The 15,163-nt window shown below is 46.3% G+C and overlaps 1 protein-coding gene across 7 annotated transcripts in view; it reads right to left on the reverse strand.

Annotated features, from left to right (window-relative positions):
- Positions 1-6,639: 6,639 nt before the first annotated feature.
- The window catches only part of ZNF608 (zinc finger protein 608), a 119,608-nt gene continuing 111,084 nt past the window's right edge, over positions 6,640-15,163 (reverse strand). For 6 of the 7 annotated variants that reach the window (XM_075541464.1, XM_075541466.1, XM_075541463.1 and 3 more), the window contains 5 exons: positions 13,583-14,000; positions 12,841-13,013; positions 10,602-10,755; positions 7,627-7,708; positions 6,640-7,067 (listed from right to left, as the gene is read on the reverse strand). In XM_075541464.1, coding sequence (XP_075397579.1) covers positions 7,061-7,067; positions 7,627-7,708; positions 10,602-10,755; positions 12,841-13,013; positions 13,583-14,000 — 834 coding nt within the window. In that variant the 3' untranslated portion in view covers positions 6,640-7,060. Of the gene's footprint in view, positions 7,068-7,622; positions 7,709-10,601; positions 10,756-12,840; positions 13,014-13,582; positions 14,001-15,163 lie in introns of those variants that run through there. The other variant, XM_075541465.1, reaches the window with a different exon arrangement.

Here is a 15,163-nt window from a genome sequence, read left to right on the forward strand (position 1 = left end):
ACAGCGCTGGGGATTCGAACAGCTGGCCTGTGTTTAGCAGTCCGATGCAGAACCATGATGTCACCAGGGCTCCTCTCCTCACCCAATCTATGATCGTTAATTATTAGAAAATCCGGATCATCTCATTATCTTTAAAATGCTGCAAGAGTTGGCCTCGCTTCATGCATACGCGGTTTGTCCTCACGGGTTCCCTGAAGCCATTGCTGGCATCCTAATGAAAGCAACAAAATCCAAGAGGATTCAGCCATCCAGCTGCAGGCCAGGAGCTAAGCTCAGTCGGCAGTAACAACTTGGGGGTGGGGAGCTCCCGGCATCAGGTGTGCAGAGGCCTGGCGTGCTGCTGCACATCCCACGGGGAGTGTACAGAATCCCCTCCCCTCCCCCCACAAACAACAAAGATGCCCGTGGGCCACAGCTGAGAGCCCCAGTGCTTGAGAGGGAGTTTCAGGAAAGAACCTGAGAGAGAATCGGTGACAGAGCACTGCTAACAGGTCTACTGAAGACACTTTCCCCCTCCTCTGAATGTTAACCGATGTAAACACCATTTATGACTCGGGCTGCTGCAGGAAGCAGGGAATGGATGATTGTGGTGAGTGATAAAAACAATAATGAATGGCGTTGCCTGTCTCGTTCCTTTTTCAGAGTCAGGAATGAAATAAAATGACCAGTAATTACCATTCAAACTGCTGTTTTATCCTATATCAATCAGAGCCATTCACTCTGGTTATTCAGAGCCACTTGGGCTGAAGCCACACTAAATCAAGGTCAAGGCTGATGCGGCTACAGAAAGCCTGCCTTTTTTTGGACCATTTAAGCCGGCGCCGATGACCTGGGCTGAACACCAATTGCAAGTTGCCATCTGACATCCTGATCTCAGAATGTGAGACCTAGATGGAGCCAAGGACCTTGATTTTTTTTTTTTAATATTCTGAGTTCAAGGGGACCATGGCTGCAAACAACCCTTCACTCTGCATTTCTGCAGGAAGTGCATTTGCACTGTTTCCGCACTGCAAGCTTTTTGCATATGTTCAGGACAAGCTGATATGAGCGGGCCTGCAATGAATAATGTTGAGCAAAATCAATAAACCCTATTATTAGTCACTAAGGGGACTGATTTTATGTCTATAAAAGTCAAACAATTAGAACCGTATTAACGGCAGATTCATCATAGTAATATAATGGAGCCAAGGACGTTTGTCTTATGGGAATCTTCAATTTACCATTCGGTACAGACTGTGGACTCAGAGAAGCAGCACACATCAGATTCACAAGCTCTGGCCCTTGGCAGTCCATGCTGTCATCGGCAAAGACAACACGGTAACAGTAAAGGGAAGACAACAAAACTTCATTTCGTGATTCATGTAAACCAGTCCTGAATAACGTTCCAGCAAAAGCCTACAGGAAAAACTTCTGAAATCACATTGTGCTTTTGGCCATATATCTTTCTGTGTTTATCAGCAATCCTGTTTATTACAATAGCAGACTTAAGCGTGGTCTAATGCACCTATTTATAACCCTATCTCTTTAGCCGCTTAACTAGAAGTGATTAAAAGCCTGACATATCATAAACATACCTCTGGTCATTTTACAACTGAAACGTAAGATTGGTTTTACTGTATTTTATTAAATATCTATTACTAAAAGCTGGGGGATCATCAGTAATTTATAGCATCTCCCACTCACCAACAGAAGCTTGAGCATTCAAGTGGGGAAGCTGTAAGTGAACCTTAGTTCTGCTCCCAGGTCTCAACACTAAGGTCGGGTGAGCTGAGGCCAGGACAGTGCAGGCAGGCAGCCAGTAAACAGCGGGCCCAGGTGAAGCCATACTCTCGAGGGGAAGCAGACTTATTCAACAGGTGTCTCTCCAGTGCAATTGTTAAGTCTCCGAAGGTCCATCAAGATGTGGTGTACAGACAGAAGCAAACGGAGAGCTTTACAAAACAATGATGCAAAGTGTGTGAAACACTCTTACATCCAGGAATCAACGGTGCTACTTGTAGAGTATCGTCAATAGAGAATGTCAAAGGAAAACAAATAGAAAATTAGGAGGAAAATTAGGATCTATTAAGAAGGTCCTTAATAGGATCTATTAAGAAGATAGACTAAGTTTATGAGACTAGCAGATGAGACAATTTAAGGTGGTCTTTCAAGACGGATATATATATAATGAATTGCTTATTGTGAATCAACTGTGTGTGTGCTACATTTCAGACCATCCACTCTGCATTCAATAGCTCAAACCAGTCACCAGTGCTCACCCTTTCCTACATTCGACCCCTCCCTTTGCCTTCAATTTCTCTCCTCCTTCTTTGGATCCTCCATCTTCAGCCGACCGCTCATCCATTGCTTCATCTTCCATCTTTGCCCTGCCTCTCTTCCAGAAAACCAAACTGCCCTACCACAGCAATGCTACAGGACAGGGTAGAACTGTTTCCAAGACTGGGACTCTACAGCAGTTGAAAGCCCCATCTGGTTTCCAACCGCCGAGCTTGCAGTCAGCAAGCAGTCTAATTCGTAACCACTGTGCCACCAGGGCGCCCTCTACCTCCTTGGGAACCTCCCTGGGGTGCAATTTCTGCCTTTGTTTTCATCTTTTTAGTACTGGTCTCCGGCATGTTGGTCCTTTGGTAACGACTCACGTCCCTCAGCATAATGGGGACGTTGCTTTTAGTTTACAGAATTCAGACGCAGAACGCCAGTTAACAACATAGGCTTCATGTAGGTTATTAGAACACAACAAATGACAATTCGACCAATTCTATCAACGTGCAGAATTTTTCAGCCAACCAAGCAGACCGTCCATTAGCATTTATAGGCAGGCCTCGCCCTTCCAGACAGTGTGTGGCTCTCCAACTCCAGCCCAAATCGAAGCTTTGGGCGAACCTGGCATGCAACAAGTCTACTTACTGGGTACCAGTTTGTCAACTGCATGTGTTCCTTTTGGTTTTCTGTAGCACATTTTGGCAATAATAAGATGTCAAAACCTGTTCAAAATGTTAGTATTCACTTAATAGCCTGCAGTAGAGTATAAACAACGTTCATATAGGTACTAGGAAATCGTTACAGAGATACAGTCTTGGAAACACGCAGGCCAGTTCCAGCCTGCCCTCGAGGGTTGTCATGACTCGGCATTGACTTGAGGGGGCGGAGCTTTGAGAGGACATCAAGATGATTCACACAATGTACGTTTCTCTGAGGTATGCCTACCATCTAAACACATCGCACTGAAGAACTTTTGCACTCATATTTTCATCTATATGACACACCGCTCTCCCACATATTATGAGGGGGGGTCTGTTATGGGATGCATCCCAAAATACACACTGATGTCCTACCTGCTGGTCACCTGGGCCATGTGCGGCTTTCTTTAGAATACGAGGAGGCTCCAGTACAGTTCACAGAAAAAATTTCTCTTTGTCCAAGAACTTTGTGACGTACTCTTCAGTCTTTGTAGATGGTCTTAGTTAACACGAGGTCAGGTTGGAGTCATGAGGACACGAATCCAACGAGCGGTGTACTTATAAAGTGCAGAGACACACAGATAAAACACAGAAGCAAGACCATATGAAGATGGAGGTCGAAGTTATGTTGCCACAAACCAGAAGAAACATATGGTGACCAGAAGAAACCTTCTCCTAGACCAGTGCTTCTCAACCTTGCCAATGCTGCCACCCTTGAACACAGCTCATGTTGTGGTGACCCCCCAACCATAAAATTATCATTGCTATTGTTATGAAAACCCCTGTGAAAGGATCATTTGACCCCCAGAGGGGTTGCGACCCACAGGTTGAAAACTGCTGTCCTAGACGCTAGGAGCCTTTGGGATAAACAGTTCTGCTGGTACCCCATATGTGGACAAAAATCAATACCTTTTTGTTTTAATCCCTATCTCACTGCCGAGTCAATGCCAACCCTATAGCGTAGGATTCAACTGCCCTTGTGGGGTTTTGAGACTCACTCCTATGGAGCAGTTGGCAGTTTCCAACTGCGGACCCTCTGGTTACAGCCAGGGGTGAGCCTATGCCAGCAGCACTCCTGTTCAGTGGTGGTCATTTGTCGTGGCAGCCCTAGGAGAGGAACATTCACCCTTTCCCCACCTCCTTTAGCAACCTTTGTCCTGATGGCTCTATGGATCGTTCCAAGCTCACATCCAGACGAGGGGACTTCAAAGTGTCTTGGACAATTTCTACCATCCTTGCATTCTTCCTCTTTACAAGCTTATTGAAGCACCCTAGTATGCCCGATGGCCCCTTCTCCATTGTACTTCCTTCCGCAGCTTTTATGAACTCTCAAACCTACTCTATATTTTACTTATGAAGGTGACCCAATAGAACACTCAAATTATAGAACAATGCAAACAAATGTCATTATCAAATGCAAAAAAAAATGGCAGCAGTGCATGGACAGGGAGCTGCCAGAGGTTTAGGCTGGATTCAGAAGAGGACATGGAACAAGAGATATCATGGTTGATGTCAGATGGATCTTGGTTCCAAGCAGAGAATACCAGAAAGACATTTACTTGTGCTTTATTGACTATGCCAAAGCATTTGACTGTATGGATCATAACAAATATATGGATAACTTTTGAGAATGGGAATTCCAGAACACTTCATTGTGTCCATGAGGATCTCATACATGGATCAAGAGGTCGCTGTGTGAATGGAACAAAGGACTACTGCAGGGTTTGAAATTAGGAAATGTGTGCATCAGGGTTGTAGCCTTTCCCCGTACTTACTCGATTTGTATGCTGAGCAGATCATCAGAGAAACTGGCTCACATGAAGAAGAATGTGGCATCGGGAGGGGGAAAGCTTATTAACCTTTGATATGCAGCTAACACAGCCTTGCTTGCTCAAAGTCAGGAAGCCTTGAACCACTTGCTGATGATCCTGAAGGATTGCTGTCTACAGTCAAGATTATGTAGGGGAGCCCAAAACTCTCACAGCTGGGCCAACAGGTGACATCATGAAAAATGGAGAAAAGGCTGATGATGTCAAGGATTGTATCTTGCTTGGATCCACAATCAACTCTCAAGCAAGTAGCAGCCAGGAGACTAAAAGATGAATTGAATTCCATAAATCTGCTACAGAAGACATCTTCAGAGTGTTGCAAACCAAGGCTGTTACTTTGAGGACTAATGTCTGGCATGTGAAAGTTGGACACTGAATAAGTAAGACCTAAGAATGGTGGGTGTATTGGAACTGTGGTACTGGTGAAGAATATGGAAAATACCATGACTGCTAAAAGCACAAACCAACGTGTCTTGGAAGTGCAGCCAGAGTGCTCCTTACAGGCAAGGACTGATGGCGAGGCTTCATCTTACAGACTTCGGACAGGTTGTCAGGAGAGACCAGTTCCTAGAGGACAGCATTCTTTGCACACACAGAGGGGCAGAGAAAGAGGAAGCCCCTTGAGGTCACGGACGGACACAATGGGCTCAAGCATAGGAACAACTGTGAAGCTGGTGTGGGCAAGGGCACGGTTTCGCTCTGGTGTGCCCAAGTCCTCCATGGGTCGGACCTGAGCGGACGGCACCCAACAGCCACTACCGTGACATACTTTCTTATTGCATGCTCAGCCCTGCGAGGGCAGGACATCTTGTCTGCTTGATTCATTGCTATAAACCAGCCATGAAATGGACACCCTGCAAAAATGTGTTGGAATAGATGAATTAATGAAACCATTAATCTACATTTTTGATATAAATATTCTGGTGAGCCAACTTAATGGCTATTTGACTGATTTTTTTTTCGGGCATTCCATCCGCTCTCCAACTATCATAAGAGTTGCATCTTTGGAATGGCACGGAAACCTCTGGCTGCCAGTTTCTGGTGATGTTTAGTTCTGTGTTTGGATGCGACAGTAGGCCAAGCCCATAAGTATGTATATATTCCTTTTAGTAAGAACATCTAAAAAAAATCTCCTTGTACCATATATCTTCCATGCCGGACACTCATGATATTGAGAAACCTTCCTTGGAAAATTAGGATCATTTCCACCTAGCTAGAAAAAACACGAGACAGACACAAAGCCTTTACAAAAAAAAAAACAACCTTTTTTAATTCTGATTGCCAAATTATTTAAGGCAGGTATAAAAAAAGGAAAGCATTCAATATACATTTTACATAAAATAAACTAGATTACAGCATAAAACAAGTAACCAGGCAATGGCGTTAAAGTCTCTTTCTTCTAAAACTGGATAATTGTAAACATTAAAAAAAAGAGAGTGAGAGAGAGAGAGGGAAAGAAAGGGGGAGGGAAAATGATCGTAGGACTATTCAAGTAATAGATCAATCACAGATGTCTCTGGTACGCAGGCTATCGGGTTATTTGCCATTCAAGATGATCAAAAAATGACACCTCATTATTCACAGATGCTCATTATTTCCCCATTTTAATCTTTACATTATATACAACACAGTTTTTGTGGTACTGGCAAACCCCATGCCTTCCAAAAGTATATTGTCCACAATACACAAGTACAAGGGAACCGTGCCTACAGGAACATTTACACTGATGCGTCGTCAACAGGAGCCACCAAACAGACATCTACATTGTACCAAAGTGTCATCATCACAGTTAGCCTTGCTGAGGGGCTGCTAGGAGTATCTGAGGGTTATGCAAGGATCAGGCACACTGATACAGAATATCCTTTATTTACAATTGAAAAGGAAAAGGGGAAAAAAGTAAACAGCCTTTTGTGGCTAACACTTTTCAACATGACAAATACATTTTTTTAATTAATTATTTCCTTTACTGAGTGGTTACCGACTTGGCAGCAGACCCTGTGTGTGCGAGCCTGGTTACTGATACAAAAAAGTAAAGAATATATATATATATGTATGTATATATACATATATGTATACGTATATATATATAAAACAGAAGTTTAATTACAGCAACATTTGTTACTCTGTGATAAAATCTGTAATTTACAAAAATGAAATGACTGGTTTTTGCCTGCCATTAAGGCATTTCAAATTAACACCATGGAACTGATGTCTGTATAAAGCGCTTCTCCATGTGATCCAGTCACATGACAACGGACATTTCCAATCTTGTTACTCTCTGCAAAAGAAAAGAAGACCTTAGCACGGGAGTCTGTTAACACTGGACGCAGAAAACATGAAAAACATCACATAGACAGCTTTTAATTTGACTTATTTTGCTGAGCACCATTCTAGAGGGCGGAATCAAGCACCAGGAAAGAATACACCGAGACACACATTTTATTTCTTTCTAAAACTATCTGTGGGTTAAAAGCAAAAGAAATGATCAAAGTATAAACATTATCTCTAGCATTATCAAAGCCCATTTCTCCATGTGAAAATTTATTGGTGAATAGAAAGAAAGAAAAAAAAGCAGAGCCATGGTAAATCATTTCAACAGAGCTGTGCGGGCAACCCCAATTGTTTAAAAACAAAACAAAAAAACCAATCGGTCAATGTTTGTGGATTATAAAGTACACATGGAGGGTAGTAGGTAAATCCATTTCAAAGACATCAAACCTCAGGAGCTGAATTTTTTGGTCTAAGAAAGGATACACATTTGCTGCGTCTCACCCCGCCCCACCCGCCGCCCACCCTCTCATTAAGATGTCTCTGGCCTGGAGATGGGAAACGTTTACCTTCTTTGTGCAGGAAACATTCCTGAGGCAGATGCCTGGGCAGCCACCTGCTGAGAGGCAACTAGGGCAGCAGAGGTCAAGCCTAATGGGGGGAAAAATGCAGGGTGTCCGTGACATTCAGCAAGATAAGAGCAGATCCCGGCCCAGTGGCGAGGGCTGCAGCCCCCAGAGCAGCACTTTGTCCTTTCCTAAACACACGTGAAATGGTTCATGCAGCAAGGAAGGTGTACAAAAAGCGCTTCGTCTGCCTAATTCCTACCCCCTCATGGAAGACACTGCATGTTCTCAAGAGCTATTCAAAGGGGGGCATTTCAGGCTCTCAGGCTCGGCATGGTGCTAAATAGCTTGCCTGCATTCCTGAGCAGGAAGCTCCAGAGAAATAATGGGTACCAGGTAACAACAGGAATCCAGTCACAGTGAATTATAATGGTGCCATGCTATTTGCAGAGAATGCAGTAGGCTCATAATAACTTTTAGCACGTTCACATTTTTCCCCAGTGACTGGACATAAGGTGCATGGAATCAGTGGATTAAATTTAGAAACACTCTCAACTTTACACCCTGGAAGAGGAAGGTAGCATGAATGAAATAGCTCCAAATGACATGAAGTCGTCTCTTAGGAAATTCCTTTGAAATCTTATAGAAAGCAACCCTTGGGGGGCGGGCGGGGGGTGGGGGTGAGGATGAGGATGAGGCAATGAAGGACAACCTAGAGAGGATTACTGTCTTTGCTGTCCACTCACGGGTACATTGTGTCTTCGCAGAGGCAACTTAACACACTCCGGTGAAAAGACTAGTCTGTTGAGAGTGGCTAGCGTTCTGCACTTCCCATTCATGAGGGACCGTCCGGAAGCTTTGCTAAATCCCACAGAAACCTTTACTAAACAGACCGAGCCAAGGGGTGAGCTCTCGTTGCCCGCCATATCCTCCTGCCTCCCTCCATCTAGAGACATTCCCCTCCAGAGGTGGTATTTCCATCTCCATCCTGGATTTTCACCACCCTTCCTGGAGGAGCCCGTCCTCTCCTAGGCACAGCAACTCAAAATAGCTCTCTCGGCCTCCTCCAGGGACTCAAAGCTGTGTCCCTCGTCAATGGTCCTTGAGTTTTGGGGAGCAAAAGAAGTCCAAAGGGGCAAGATGAGGGCTGTTGGGTGGACGGGGTACCGTTTTCCGGGAAAATCCTCACAGGAGAGGCCCCGGACCCCCTGAGAAAGAAACAAGCCTACTTCCATGATGGAGAAAATGTCTTGCTGCCGCCACGTCCCTGGCCCTTTTCCTCACCAATGCCGCTTCCCATTTTCTTTAAACGTCTTCCTAATAACCCCCCAAGTTCATCTTGTGTCCCCTGAGAAGATCTGCTGAGGTTTTCCCATGGGAATCCCACCTCAAGTAGCTGCCGTAACCTTCTGAGCTGACCACTCTGCCCTGAATGAACTGGCCCCGGTGAGTCTTTCAGAAGCTAGTTTGGATGGGGCTCTTTGGGAACGAGACTAAGACACGCAGAGTACTTGAGAGAACTTGTCTGCGACCATCCAATGATCACTGAAAAATCCCACTGTCACTGAATTGATTCTGACTTGACTCATCTTGACCCTATAGAGCAGTGGTTCTCAACTTTCCTAACGCCGTGACCCTTTGAGACAGTTCCTCGTGTGGTGGTGAGCCCCCAACCATAAAATTATTTCCGTTGCTACTTCATCACGGTCATTTTGCTACTGTTATGAATCGGGCGGCCCCTGTGAAAGGGTCATTCGACCGCCAAAGGGGTCGAGTCCCATAGGTTGAGAACCGCTGCTACAGAGGGTTTCCCGAAGCTCTGTAATCTACATGGAAGCAGGGAGCCCCACCTTTCTCGTCAGCATTCCAATGCTCACCTGACTTTAAAATGCTGTTTTTAATAAATCCATGCATGTACAGACAAACCCCAGTTGCGATGCTTTTGGACTCCCCTCGCCTGCATTTTAGTTACAGAGATGGAATGTATTACAAATAGCACCTCATTTCTTTTCCGAGTTCTTCCCACACTCAAAAATAACAAACTCTTTAGGAAATAGAGACACATGCTTTGAACACCGTTAACTGCCACCCAGCAGAACGAATTCAATCAATAAATGAGTTGAATCTTAAAAGACCCAAACACAAAAACAATAAAGAGCTTCAAAATGTTTAGGGAAAGTGGAATGAAAAGATGAGGTTTGTCCACGCACCTGTTGAAGCCCCCGGACACATAGTACTATGCATTCTCTCCTTCAAACCCCTGCACATTTACTAGCTGACCTGAGAGTCACACGAATTGGCCAGACCTTAGCAAGTGTTATCTGGTGAGACCAAGAGTGCCACTACCCACTTTCTGTGAGGTGACAGGCCAAAGGGGACTCGCTCAGCTAGTACACTGTGAATGAATGGCTCCCTCACGGGAATTCTATGGCTTTTGAAAAATGTTTCTTTCTCGACCTTCATCTTTAGAAGCGTTGTCTAGTCAGAGCCCTGAATAAGAGACCCTGCGATAACAGGCGGTAAAAAGTGTCCAACTGGATCACTTCACTTCTAAGACGACCATGAGAAAAGAGCACCTTATAGTGGTCGGCAGAGCAGGAACCAGGACAGGTTAATTTCATCTGACTCCCTCTATCTGCTCCCTCTGCCCTTGCGGTTCATTTCCCAGGAGCAGATATCTGATCCCCTGGATGGTTCTATTCCCTGCCCCGGACACTGGCCACCATGTGCAAACCCTGAGCTAACAGTAAGCTGCTCATAACATCAACCAGTGACAATTATTAAGTGGTAGCGGTCTCCTGCCTCAGCAAAACACCAACATGCGGGGGTAGCCTCAGCTGAGCCCGTAGGAAATCTTGCCCAAACTCGCTCCCAGAGCTAAGCTTAACTCAATGCTCAGGAGTTGACATGGAGACACCAAAGCACTTGTAGCAGAGTAGAATAAGCAAGGCAGAGGAGTCCCAGATGGAGGTGCTCACCTTGAAAAGGGTCATATTGACCAGGGATGAGTGGGTAGCCCATGCCAACGTGGGTGTGGTGGTGTGTATGCAAGTGCCTCTGGCCGAAGGGGGAGTGGCGGTCCCTTTCCCTCTCTGCTTCCCGTTCCCGCTCGGTGGTAGCCTTCTCCACAGGCTGCAACAGAAGAGATTTTCGTCACCCTTCATCATCTCAGAAGAACACTGGATTACAGCCCTGGACCGGAGCCCCTACAGGGGCAGTTTGAGTCCGTCCTGCCGGCTTACTGTGAGTCGGAATTGACTTACAACAATGGGTACTAGTAAGAGTTCTAAGTTGCTTTTGTTCTTTTGACAGTATTGGGTTGTTTTAAAAGCATATGCTTAGTCCTTGTGCTGCCCCCCCCCCATTTATTTTCCACGTGATTTTATGACCACGCTCATTTCTGCAAGCTTATGTGCCGGGCTGCTAACATCAAGTGCAGCAGTTCAGAGCCACCAGCCTGCTCCTCGGGAGAAAGATGAGGCGGTCTACACCTGTACCTGGTTACATCCAGTCTCAGAAACCCTCGGGGCGGTTCTACCCTGTCCTATCGGTCGCTACAAGTTGGAATCGGCCCAGTGGCAGTGCGTTTGGAGTTTGCTATAAAAATAAACGCTCCTGGTCCTCTATTAATTGAAGGTCACTTCAAACAGCACACATTAACTTCAGCCGGATTGACCAACATCATTTGAGAAGGGTCCCACTCAAACAACGTCAGCAAGGAGGTTTCTCTTCAATGAACTAAATCAGAGGACTTTTCTCTACACTCACACAGGAGGGCCCGTTTGGAATCAACGCCTAACTCCTGGCTCAAGGAAAATCGGTATCTGCTGTTTCTTTTAGGGTCTGAGTTTCCCAGTTAAATTTATGTTCTAGTTGCACCTCGTGTGGGGGGCGGTGGGGTGGGGAACCTATCTTGTTTCTGGAAACCTATCAGTAGCCATCTGTTCCACTGAAAATATGCAACCAATGTTCTATAAAGCTCCGGAAGTCCTTGGCCATTCACAAGCGCTGCCTTAGGAAGCAGGCCAGGCCAGGCCAGGCCTAGAGAAACTCCATTGTAGTCAGGGATGGTGTGTTTCTCGGGTATTTAGAGCCACAGAATGGCACAAAACTTCTCGTACTAAAGACCTCTTTCCCACTTGGAAAAACTCAACTTTTTGTCCAGAAGAGAGGCATTGAAATCGCTCCATGAATCCGCTTTTCAAGGTTCCAGAGAGTCTCCCTGGGACTCACTGGCCCCACAGGTCCTATACTTTCATTTACTCTGACTTTCTCTTTTCTAGTCAAGAACCATCTGGATCTTTGCTTTGGTCTCGCATCACAAGTCTCTGGACCCAGCGGGTGCTGTTCAGTCAAGGAGAGCCATCTTGGACTGAGGCACACTATTTGCAATTCTCAGCAGAATTACAGGGATGTGAAAATGAGTCAAACAAACAAAATACAGCAGATGCAGCCTTAAGCTTAGCGACTCACTCTTGCAATCCGAGTTTCCTCTGTGAAAAACTCAGATCTGTGCTGAGTAAATGGACTTTCAGTGTCGTTACAACGAATGGACTTTTAAGCCCTGGCTGCAGTGGCACATTCAGAACCTACAGAACCTCAAGCCAACCACATCCATGAGTGGTGCCCATTGGGGAGGTCTTCTTTATGCCACATGTTTGCAGAGATGGGGAGCATGACAAACTGCCGCCTGGTTTTAGACCATTATTTTACATTGTCGTAAGAGAAAGAAGAAATCTGAATTGATCCATGATCTGATTTTCAAAAGCTACCTCAAGAGAAAGACATTAGTACATCGATGACAGTCTGGAGTTCACCCCCACCTCCCAGCCCCACTAGGCCCCTGGGTTGGGGCCTCTGAACTATTTCAGTCACAAGATGCTAGAGCGTCCCCCTCTATGTTTTATAGAGAACAGTCTAGCAATTTCACATCTACCTCACAAGCAGGCATCTTCCAGGGGCAGACAAGGGATGCTAGATTCTGCACCAAGAACCTCGCAATCACACCCGCGTTAGCAGCCACCCCCGCCCCCATCCCCACCCCACCCCCATGTGTGAAAAGCATCATCCTTCTGAACACTCCATTCTGGATGCGTCGGGATAAAACAGCATCCTGAAATCACGGCTGGGTTCCCAGACCGCTTCTACCTCAAGACCGTTCTCTAGTTTGTCCCAAAGACGGCACTCTGAAGTAAGCACCCAAGGAAGCGAGCGTACAGCGGGGGACTTGCTGCGGTACTGGCTGGCGTGCTGCTGGAGCAGATCCAGGGCTTTCGATTCAGTGGTTGCTTTCGCGTTGATGCTAGGGCTGGTACTGACTTTCTCTGCCTCTTCTCTCCCGGACACCTTCCCGTACACAGGGTAATGAAACCCTGGAGAGAGGTAGGCCCCTGCAGACAAACGACAAGCGGCCAGCAAGTTACGGACGACGTCTCACAGCGGAAACAGAAACCGTCTGGGTTCCAGGAGTTGGGGGTAAGAGTCGGCAAACTTAACACTAAAGAATCGCACAATACGGATGGACTGCACCAGCGTCCAATTGCATCTAGGCTGCCATCCTGGTACTGGACGGTAGAACCAGACTCGTGAGCTTACAGTCATCGCGGACACTCAGAAACAGTAGGAAGTGCAATGATTACGACAGCAAGGGCTGAAAATAGTTTCACAGGCAACGAAGTACCTGTCAGCCCAACAGACCATCCGAGACCAAGGAAAGCAACTATAGCCGAGAACTGACAGCTCATTTAAAAAAACAAAACAAAAACGGCAAAGCCAAACCCGTACTTACCCGTTTTCCTCTTTGGCACAACTTTAAGCAGCATAAAAACAGGAGACCCTACAAACAGTTCTCTTAAAACCTCCAACTTTCCTGGAGTTGTTTTGTTTGTTTTTTTAACAACTAACATCCCACACCAGCCTCTCTCTTCCCTCCAAAGTAAGCAGAATCCACACCACGTACCGGGGTAGCTGTGCATTAGGACGGGCGAGACAGCGCGGTATGCAGGGTGGCTGGGATCATACATCTGTGGGTAAGGGTAAGCATGCAGGTACTGTATGTACGACTGATGCTGACTCATGGGCGAGGAGACAGCCACTCTCGTTCCCCGAGAGTCCTTCCAGTTCACGGGTGTCTTTCGATCGTCATTTTTCAGCTTGGTTTCTTCCATGGATTGCGAATCGGGGCGCTTGGCCTCTTTGGGCTCCTCTTTGATGCTGGTTAAGGACACAGGGAGGCCGGGAGCACCGCTCTCTTTGTTAGGCGTTTTCCGCGGACTGTCCTCTTTTAGTTTTTTCTCCCTATCGAGCTCTTCTGGCTTTTGCTGGTCCAGGTATTTGGGCTGATATACGTAATGATGCCATGTCCTTGAATCTGGGTCCTGATTTCAAAAACAGGGACAAAACAAAAACACAACAGCAACAGAGAGGTTTGTTTTAACGTTTTTCAGGTTTTGAGCAGAACCCATGAATCCCTGTGTCGAAACACTACAATTACTTTTCCCGGTAACATTCGTTATGTGCTCGGCATTACGCTGCTAGCCTTTCTTCTCTCTCACACAACAGCAATGGCGCTGGCAGGTATGACTAGGGGCTGCCCTCGCAGAAGGGAACGAAGCTTTCAAAGTTCAAGTCACACCAGGGTCACATCGGGGAGCTGGGGAGCCAGGCAGCTGGGCTGCATGCTCCAGGCTGCTGGGATCCAGAGGTCATCCCTTGGGGCCACGTCTCAACATTAAATAGCACCTCAGGCCTATTGATCCAACCTGATTTGCCTTTTAAGACCTCACAAAGCATTTTCAAACCTCACACTCAAACCGCAAACGTCAAGTTTAAAGCATCAGTAGAGCTTTTAATATCATTTAGAGAGGGGCAGGGGGAACCCCTTGGTTTCCTAAATACGTACTCCTCATCTATCTACTACAGTTGAGGTTTTACTATATCGGCTCACTTTCCATTACGTGCTAACATCGTATCAGAATAAACTTTCACATGAATAGCAGGCATAGTTTTTGGTTTTGTTTTTAAAGAAAATAAAGCCCTCTTGAAGCCACAGGCAGACTCAGGCTCCCAGAAGTGGAGGCACTCAGTCCCTAAAAGTGGCCACTGGTCTCTAGGACCCCATTCCACTCATGGGGAATAGTCCAACGTTGGCGCTCAGCCCATGTGGCAAACTGCGTGCAAGTAAACAAGGAAAAGACTCCGCTATTGGGACGCCTAAGCGTGGTGATGTAGGGCTGAGAGGGCATGGAGACACCAGGATGAAGGCCCCCAGGGCTCGGGGGCCTGTGCAGTAACTCAGGTGGGTGAACCACAGACTCTTCTGTGATGGCTGCTGACATTTACCACTCACCCCGCGCCCCCCAAAGCCAGCTGTCTCTTCACAAACACCCAGTGCTGAGCTCTGCGTCCGGCATTTCAGACAGAGTACACGTCAGAACTCTAGGTCGCAGAGGCTAAGTGAGAGGCATTTGGGCCCCCCGTTTCATTTTTAAAATGGAAGTGGGGGAAAAGTGAGGATCCAGGGGCCCAGTTTCAAAATCCC

This window comes from Tenrec ecaudatus, chromosome 2, assembly GCF_050624435.1.
Source record: "Tenrec ecaudatus isolate mTenEca1 chromosome 2, mTenEca1.hap1, whole genome shotgun sequence".
Classification (NCBI taxonomy): Eukaryota; Metazoa; Chordata; class Mammalia; order Afrosoricida; family Tenrecidae; genus Tenrec; species Tenrec ecaudatus.